Genomic DNA, 8,928 nt, shown 5'->3' with positions numbered 1-8,928 from the left:
CTGGGCTCCGGTGATCCTTCCGCCTCAGCCTTCCAAGTAGCCGGAATTACAGGCATACGCAGAATTTATTTCTAAGACCTCTTGGCTTCCTGAATGCTATTTGGTATCTTACACAGCGTGTGCTTAACAGTCCTGTAGCTGTTGAAATACCTCTGTCCTTTTCTTACTGTGAATGGAGGCGAAGGCACTCCATTCATATACTGTGAATACCCCATCGTGGTATTCCTCACTGGGAATTGTCACAATAGAGGTGCTCAGTAGTGTTTATGAAATGAAATAAATGCAATTACAAAGGGCCAAACTTGGGCATCCCCCAGTGGTAATGTGAAAAACCTCTAAGTTCAGTTTGCCTTGCCCCGCTCCCCTCAGGGCCACGGAAGACATCGGGGTACTGCACAGCGTGCTGTTCTTGATTTTATGGCAGAGCCAACTGGGTCTTGTTTCTTGCAGGTTTTTGACTTTGAGCTGAGCAGCGAAGACATGACCACCTTACTCAGCTACAATAGGAATTGGCGGGTCTGTCCCCTGTCTAGGTGAGTGGGCCCCATGTCACAGCAGCCTGCAGGAGGTCCTCGAGGCTGTCTCACAGAAGAGCAGTCCTGGAGGTCCCAGGGCCATGCCCCAGCATGGCAGCTCTTGCTCTGCACCTTGCCGTGCCTCCTCACCCACGTGCAGCAGGAGACATTTAGACCTGCACTCGCAAACCATTCCGAGCACGGAATGTCCATGTCCTTCCAGCCCAGCGCTGTCGACCTGGCCTGGAATAGCTGCACGTTTTGGCATTTACTTTTTACATCTTAGTGAGTCCTCTGAAACCCAATGTGCCCAGGTGGCCTTCATCAGTGCTGGGGGCACATGCTTGTGCCCCTTTGTCTTCCTGACCCTGTAAAAGGGGTTCAGCAGGAAGACTGTGGGCCAGGGATCAGGCAACCCCTGTGTGCCGCCCTGCTGTCCAATCCTCCCCTCTGACCTGCATCTCCCAGGCCCCTCCAGCGTACGACCCCTGGTTCTTGGTTTCCTCTGCATTGCCGTTTGGAGTCTGAGGGAGATGCCTGGGAACATTCTTTGTTTTGTTCTTTTCCTACCAGTCCGTTAACTATGTAGAGCCTACAGCTCACCATCTGCTTTCAAGAAGCAGCTTCCTGTTTTGCAGTGGAGACCACTCTGCTTCTCTCTCACTGCCCTGTTCTTGTCCAAGCTGCCTCCACTGTCTCCTGAGCACTTCCTCCTCGGAGCACACATGGACATTCCCTGAGGCCAGGCGGGGTGCCGGTGCCTCTTTCCAGCTGTGCTCTCTCCCCCAAGTCAGAGCTGGCACCGAGGTCCCCACCTGCCCCGGGCAGATGTCTACCTGGTTTGCATCTTGGATGCTCACTCGGTGCTTCAGGCAGACATGTGCCTGGGAGGCCTGTTGCTGTCATGCTCTCCATTGGCCTCAGATGCAAACAGGCCACAGCTGGCTTATCCCAGGCAGCCCCAGGCCAGGCCCTCTCAGAGGCCCTGTAATGCTACCTACCCTTCAGATGCTGAAGCCATTCTTGGGTCTAGTGGGCAAGAACGAGAGGAGTGAGTCTGATGCCGGCTGCATTAGTTCTTTCTCTGCTTGTTCATCACATGCCCTTTCCACTCTTCCCCCCCGCCCCACCCACCTGCTGGCCAGATACCGTGGATGAGCTCTCAGGGCTGATGAAGCCTGTGGTTTCCTAGTTGTTCCTTTACATTCAGACACTGCCCCCTCCAGTCTGTTCCAGAAGCAGCTGTCAGATTGTCCTGGCTGCTCCTGGTGTTGAGTGGGGAGGAGAGGCTGGCTTGCCATTCAGGGTCTCCTGGGAGCTTTTTCTGACTGCATACATGCAGATCCTCTCTGGCAAATACTGCTGTGCTGAGCCTATGCTGCTGCTGATGGAGTCTTAGTGCACCGGTGTTAAAAAAAAAAAAAAAGATGGGTTAACGGGTTCAGTGTTTGAATAAGAGTTACATGCTCCCAGCTGGGCTCACCTGGCCTTCATGCCTGCCCAGCATTGCTGCCATCATGTTCCCAGCACAAGCCGTTGGCCCTTCCTGGTGGATAGTGAGCTGCGGCAGACCTGCCTGCACTTCTCAGCCTGTTCCCTTCCAGTCCACCCCCAGTGACTGTGGGGCTCACTTTAACCCCATGGGTACATGCCAGGGAACCCTGGAAGTTTCCTCCTCCAGTCCTTGGAGCACTTGCTGTTGTCTCTCTGGTCCTCGGATTCTGCCACAGATTTTTTTTTTTTTTTTTTTTTTGAGTTGGAGTCTCACTCAGTCGCCCAGACTGGAGTGCAGTGGCCAATCCCAGTCACCGCAGCCTCGCCTGCTGGGCTCCGGCGATCCTTCCGCCTCAGCCTTACGAGTAGCCAGAATTACAGGCGCGCGCTACCACGCCCGGCTGATTTTTTGATTTATTGTAGAGATGAGGTCTCGCTGCCCAGGAGATTTAACACCGCTTCTATTACTGTCATCTCTTTGCTTGTCACACCCTCTTATTGTTCAAGACAAGGTGCTATCTGGGCCTGCCAGCTGGGCGGAGTTACTAGCAGTCAGGAATCGTGCTTGTTCTGCACACACCAGGCACAGTGCTGGGCACGTGAGGTGGGCGGCAGCATCACACATGTGCTCCTTGGTGACAACCCTGAAGAGGAGTGGAGGATGAGCTGCCGCCCAGCTGCAGACCTGTGACCTGAAGACCCGGAACTGGCCTCTTGCCTCCAGGGCCTCCATTTCGTCCTGTAGTGAGACACATCATCTCTGCATGTGGGAGTTTGTTACAGTCAAAATCATTTCCTTGACAAGCAAATGCTTGTGTTCTCTTTCTCCTGACAGCTGTACCTCCCACAAGGATTACCCTTTCCACGAGGAGTTCTGAAGCTGCGGATGCCTGCTCTTCCCCAAGAGGCCGACACCTGCTTCCCACCTTGTTTCTCCTTGCAAGTGTGGTGTGGCCTGTGTCCCTTGTGGTGGGACAGCAACCTGCCAAGTGCTTGTCTCGCTTGATGTGAGGTCTGCAGAGCAGCGTCAGTAGAGTAGACATCTCTTCTGGTTTTTTTGACCCTTCTTTTTGCCCAGCTGGGGGAGTCCAGTCTGACTGCCCTTGTCGGACCAAGGAGAGGCAGATTCTATAGTCAGAACAGGCCACCAACAGCTCTGACAACTTGGATCTGTAATCCTTCCGGCAAGACTTTGCCTCAAATAAAAAGTGCTTTTGTGAGCTTGATGCTGTTCCATTTTGGAGTTTTTTAAAACAATGACCCACCCGTCCCACTCCTGACCTTCACTCCCCAGATACCCATGAGGCAGGCCAGTCCACTGCAGCAAGAGCAGGGATCCCTAACCCCAGAACTTGACCCATTTAGCCTCAGGGCCGTGGGTGCATTCCGGCTGCACACGGGAGGCATCTGGGGAACATTAAGCTCTGTGACGTCTGGACTTGCCCTGGGTCTAATTGGTCTGGGCTGTGGCCAGGCCGTCACGAGTTTGCAGGCTGCCCGGGTGATTCTATCTGAGATGGGGCCAAGGCTGAGAATCCCAGCGTTTGGGATGAGCCAGGACATAAGCCCGTTTTAGATTTCACAGATTGCTTAGCTGGTCCTCCTGCTTGTAAAGGCCCAAGACTCTCTTAACTAAGCAGCATTATCTGAGAGAAACACTTTGGTGAAGCCCGTCTAGACCGAGGAAGGAAAAGCATAAATAAGTGGCACCCAGTTGGATGAGAATGAATGCTTTAAATAGGGTTACAGAAGTAAAGACTTGGAGGCTCTAATGTTGGTGCTTGTTTTTATTACTGTTTTCTCATCCAGAATTAAACTGACAAAGGCCAAGAAAGGGATGGCATAGACTATTGACCTGAAAGTTCATCAAGTCATGTTGTGTGTCACTGGCTTTTCTGTATGATAGGATGCTATTACCAAGTCACTCTTACTGCCTTGCAGGTGGCTTGTGTTTAAGATGCACCCCCAAAGGTGCAGTTCATTGGACAGCAGAGGTTTCTGGGCCTCACCTGGGGATGCAAGGGTACGGAGCCCCTCAGCAGCTGGGGTCAAACAGGTGGAGGGCCCAGAGCTCCTACCCCCACCCAGGCCGCCCTCCCTACCTGGCAACCTTGGGCCTGGTCTTCTTGGCAGCTGTTGGTCACAGTGGTGTAGTTTCCCCTGCTGGAGTAGGCAGTTCTCACCCCGTCCTGAGTTAAAATACAAACTCATAACCACCCTCTAATCATCAAGAGCAGAGTTGGGTTTTGTTACAAGTAATGTCAAATCATCTGTGACCCAGTCCCCACCTGTTTCTCAAGTTAGTTAGTAGTCGGCTTAAACACACTTTAGAAAAACTTCAAGAGTTTTAAAGTCAGCTCCCTGCCTTGTAGTTAAGATAGACCACTACAGCAAGACAGTTAAGAGTTGGCCCACGGGCACATACAAGGTTAAGGGAAACCTGTGCGATCCCCTTCCTCCTTTCTGGCAGAAACCCCCAGATCCTCTCAGGACTGGCCCCTGGGCAGGAGACTTGCCCACAGTGGGGAAGGGGAAAGTGGGGAGCAGCTGCGTCTGCACTTGGACGCTCAGATGGTATTTTCAGCGGCCAATGGCCTGGGCTCAGATGGGGCCTGTTGATTGCAGACACTGAGAGGCAACCTCAAGGGAGCAGGAGGAGAGGCTGGGTGTTTGGTGGGGCCAGCTGTATCCACCAACGGCTCATCCAGGAGCAGGTGGATACAAGAGGATCCATGCATTGAGGCAGGTGCTGCTTTGCTGCTGGGGACCCCCTCCCTTCCTTTGTGGAACCCAAGCCCTCACGCCCTCCTGGACAGGTCCTGAGCCAGCTTCAGGACCCCAGTGGACCATCATAGTGAGCGAGGTGGTCATGCAGGGGCTGTGGCAGTGGCAGTGGCAGAGCAGCAGTGCTGACCCCGCCTCTGAGGAGCCTTGCCCGCATTTCTGGGGGACACATGCATGACATGGCTGGGATTGACCAAAACAATGATCAGCCCAAGGGGAGGATTGTTAATGAGATGATGAGACCAACGGGAAGATGGAACTTAGTATTAAATCACAAGGGCAAGCAAGACCTTTGATGGAAAATCTGGACAACGCCTTGGAGGCTTGATTTCAAACAGTGCGGTTTTCAAGGTCTGATTTCAGAGAGGAAGGCTTCTGAATACCACATCCTTCACATTGATGCAGTTCTATGGACTATAAAGATTGATTCCACACTGTTGCTGCTGTTCAGGAATTCTGGACTAGCTCGACTGAGCGATTCTGGATTGGGGGTCCTTATGACACTGCAGTCCATACGGTGTCTAGAACTGCAGTCATCGAAGGCTTCCCTGGGGCTGAAGATGGTGCGCACTCAGTTGCTGGCAAGTCAGGGCTGGGTATTCATGGGGGGCCTCATTTCCTCACTATGTGAACCTTTGCCTAAAGCTTCCAGAGTGTCACGATATGGTGGCCAACTTTCTCTCAGTGAGTGATTTAAGATATCACAAAGTGGAAGCCAGATGCCTTTCATTATCTAATCTTAGCAATCACACAACCTCATCTTTACAAGATCCAATTGGTTACAACAGGTCAACCCTGTCCACTGGGGACAACTTGGAGGCTGGCTACCACCATTTGCAAACAACACTTTGTTTAGAAAGCATTTCAGAAGTAACTATAAATATGAACAACAAAAGAATATATAGTTTGTATTAGCAACAACAGAGGGGTGAAATGACCAACCAAAGCTCACACAGCAATTATGTGCAGAAATGGGCTCAGAATCCAAGTCTCTGGAATCTAGTCCTGCATAGCATCATAATATCACAATGACATTCCAGCGTAGTAAGAATTACAGTAGCTTACACATGTATTAAGCTTGATTGCCAGGTAATCAAGGTTAACATCAACAGTACTTGGTCATTTTGGTAGTGTGTGGTCTTGATATGCTGTGATGAGAGTGCCACTTGACCTCTCTATGATCTTACTTCCCCAAACCAAAATCCTAGTCCAATTATGGGAGAAACACCAGACAAATTGCAGCTGAGGGATCTCCAGAATACCTCACGGGTACTCCTTGAAACCATCAAGTTCATCAAAAACAAAGTCTCAGAAACTTTTATAACCACGAGTAGCCAAAGGAGAGGTTATGTCTAAATGTAATATGGATGGGCTCTTGGGACAGGAAAAGGAATGAGGTAAAAACTTGGGCAGTCTGAATGAAGTATGGACTTGAGTTAATAATAATTTATCTATATTGGTTCAGGATTTATACCCCATATACCATAGTAGTGTAAGATGTAAATAACAGGAAAGCCAATGTGGGGTATATGGGAACTCTCTGCTTTCTTTGTAATTTTTCTATAAGTATAAAAGTATTCTAAAATAAAATACCTGTTAAAAGAAAACTTTATAAAACACACAAAAAAGCAGTCTTTCTAAACAAAAGATAAGGCTACCTAGGTTACTTGCCTCCTTTAAAACTGTCTATACCTTTCTTAGATCAAGAAGACAATTATTGGCGAGGGTACAGATTTGAAAGGCATAATTACTAATTGTGTTCTTAACGCATATCTCTAAGCACACTTGAAACAATTGTGTGAATTAATGCTATGCCAGGCCAAAGTGCTGGCCTCAACAAATTTCTATGAACTGATATCATATGGGTCATATTCTGGCCACAATTATGTAAAATTATAAAACAAAACAAAAAATTGGCTAGAAACTGCTGCCCCCTTCAACATACACATTTGGGCTGGACGCAGTGGCTCAAACCTGTAATCCCAACACTTTGGGAGGCTGCAGCAAGAGGATTGCCTAAGCTCAGGGGTTCGAGACCAGCCTGGGCAACTTGGTGAGACCTCATCTCTACAATAAATAAAAAAAATAAGCCGGGGGTGGTAGCATGTGCCTGTAGTTCCAGCTACTTGGAAGGCTGAGGCAGAAGGATCACCTGAGCTCAGTAGGTCAAGGCTGCGGTTGCCATGAGCATGCCACTGCACTCCTGGCTGGGCAACAGAATGAGACTCCAACTCAAAACACACACACACATTTTGAAATGTTGAAACATATATATATCAACTCGAGTTAAAAAAGAAAAAATAACAGCAAACACTATGCATGGTATTTATTAATTACCTCATGTCCCAAACACTGTCTTAGGAGTTTTGTATATTTTTTAATCCTCACAACCTTATGAGGTTGAATCTATTGCTATTCTGTTTGCAGATGAAGAAACGGGGGCCCATAGAGGATTAACAGCCTGGCCAACTTCATACAGCAGGAAAAGGGTAAAGCAGGGATTTTCATGTGGTGGCTGCCTGGCTAAAGAGTTTGTACTCTGATTCTGTTAGGCTGCCTCCCAATCTAAAGTAGAAAACACATGCAGAATGATAAAAAAATAAAATAATAAAACTTTAGATGCAGCAAAAGCAGTACTTAGAGAGAAATTTATAGTCTTATATTCATTAAAGAAGCTGAATAACTAGTTTTAAAAATTTCCAAAAAGAAAATACCTGGCCAAGATGACTTTATACAAGTGTTGTATATAACATTCTGGGCACAGACAAAGCCATTTCTACACAAGTTCTTCCAGAATACAGGAGAAAAGGGAATAGTTTCCAACTCATTGTATGCAGCCAGTACAACTCTGATACTAAAATTAGACTAGGACATTTCAAGGAAAGCAAATTACAGACTCATCTCATTAAAGAACATAGATGCAAAACTTCTAAACAAAATATACTTAACTACATCCAATCATGTATTAAATAATGATCAGTACAATTTTATCACGGAAATGCAGTGTTGATTTAGTACTAGAAAGTTATTAATGCAACTTACTACATATGTATGTGTTAAAATAGAAAAAATACTTGATACAGTTCAAAATCATTGCATGATAAAATATTCTGGCAAACTAAGAATAGAAGAAAACTTAACCTGGAGAAAGGCACCTACATGAATCTATCATAGCACATTCTCAGAGCATATGGACTACAGCTACTGCCCCTGCATGAATGGATCTCAACACCAGAATACAGAGGCAAAACACAGTGAATCACAGAAAAAATACATACTGCAAGATTCCCTTTACACAACACTCAAAAGTGGGCAAAGCTACACCCATTTCTAAGGATACAGTCACAGGTCATAAAATCATAAAGAAGAGCAAGATTTATTCCAGATTTAATGGTGGGATTGGGGTGAGTCTTGATCTCAAGGAGGGACATACAGGAGCCTGGAGGTGCTATCAGTTTCTTAACACTGACTCTAGGAACACATGAACATGTGTATCAATTTTAATTTTTTAATGATATGCAGAGACTTTATTTTTCATAATAAAAAACATGCTTCCTGACTAATCTGGGCTCAGAACATACGTGTTAGCATGTATGTTAGCATGTATCATTTTAATTTTGTAAATGATATGCAGACATTTTATATGCTCTTTTGCATATATGTTTCATAATAAAAATATTTGCTGAATAAATAAATGATCCATTTGGTCCTTGCGACAATCCTGTGAGACTCACACATCACAGCTCTCGCTGTACAGAGGATACACTTAAAGCTCATCCACAAGCCACATTCCTCGCCACTAGTCAATGGTGCCCCTTCCCAAGTCTGTGACTTTTCTACCGAATCACACTGAAGCTACCTTGCATGACTGCTTCTGCTACTGTCTTAGCTCTAGATGCAGAAACATTCTAGTGCCCAGCTGCATGTCATGGTGCAAAAGAAGTGAAGTCCTTTCAACAGAATGATCTCCTAAAGATACTCTTCTCTCCTGGAGTTCTTGGCTTTTGTGAGCTGTGTAGGTAAATGGAGTTTGCCAGAGTCACAAGCCAGGAGTAGCTTCACTGGTGTTGGAGAGATGGTCAGAGATAAGACACAGTGCCTGGAAGAGACTGGTCCTACTAGAGAGGTGGGACCC

The 8,928-nt window shown here is 47.2% G+C and overlaps 1 protein-coding gene across 1 annotated transcript in view; it reads left to right on the top strand.

The window, feature by feature from the left end:
- AKR1B1 (aldo-keto reductase family 1 member B) overlaps nt 1-3,235 on the top strand; it is a 15,121-nt gene extending 11,886 nt beyond the window's left edge. The window contains exons 9-10 of the mRNA XM_008050928.1: nt 451-533; nt 2,845-3,235. Of these exons, the coding sequence (XP_008049119.1) occupies nt 451-533; nt 2,845-2,887 (126 nt within the window). The 3' untranslated portion in view covers nt 2,888-3,235. The remainder of the gene's footprint in view (nt 1-450; nt 534-2,844) is intronic.
- Nucleotides 3,236-8,928: the final 5,693 nt, after the last annotated feature.

The sequence above is a fragment of the Carlito syrichta genome, unplaced genomic scaffold (genome assembly GCF_000164805.1).
Source record: "Carlito syrichta isolate Samal-C Ts95f unplaced genomic scaffold, Tarsius_syrichta-2.0.1 Scaffold154383, whole genome shotgun sequence".
NCBI lineage: Eukaryota > Metazoa > Chordata > Mammalia > Primates > Tarsiidae > Carlito > Carlito syrichta.
The sequence above is the reverse complement of the archived record's forward strand: the minus strand, read 5'-3'. Positions and strand labels throughout refer to the sequence as shown.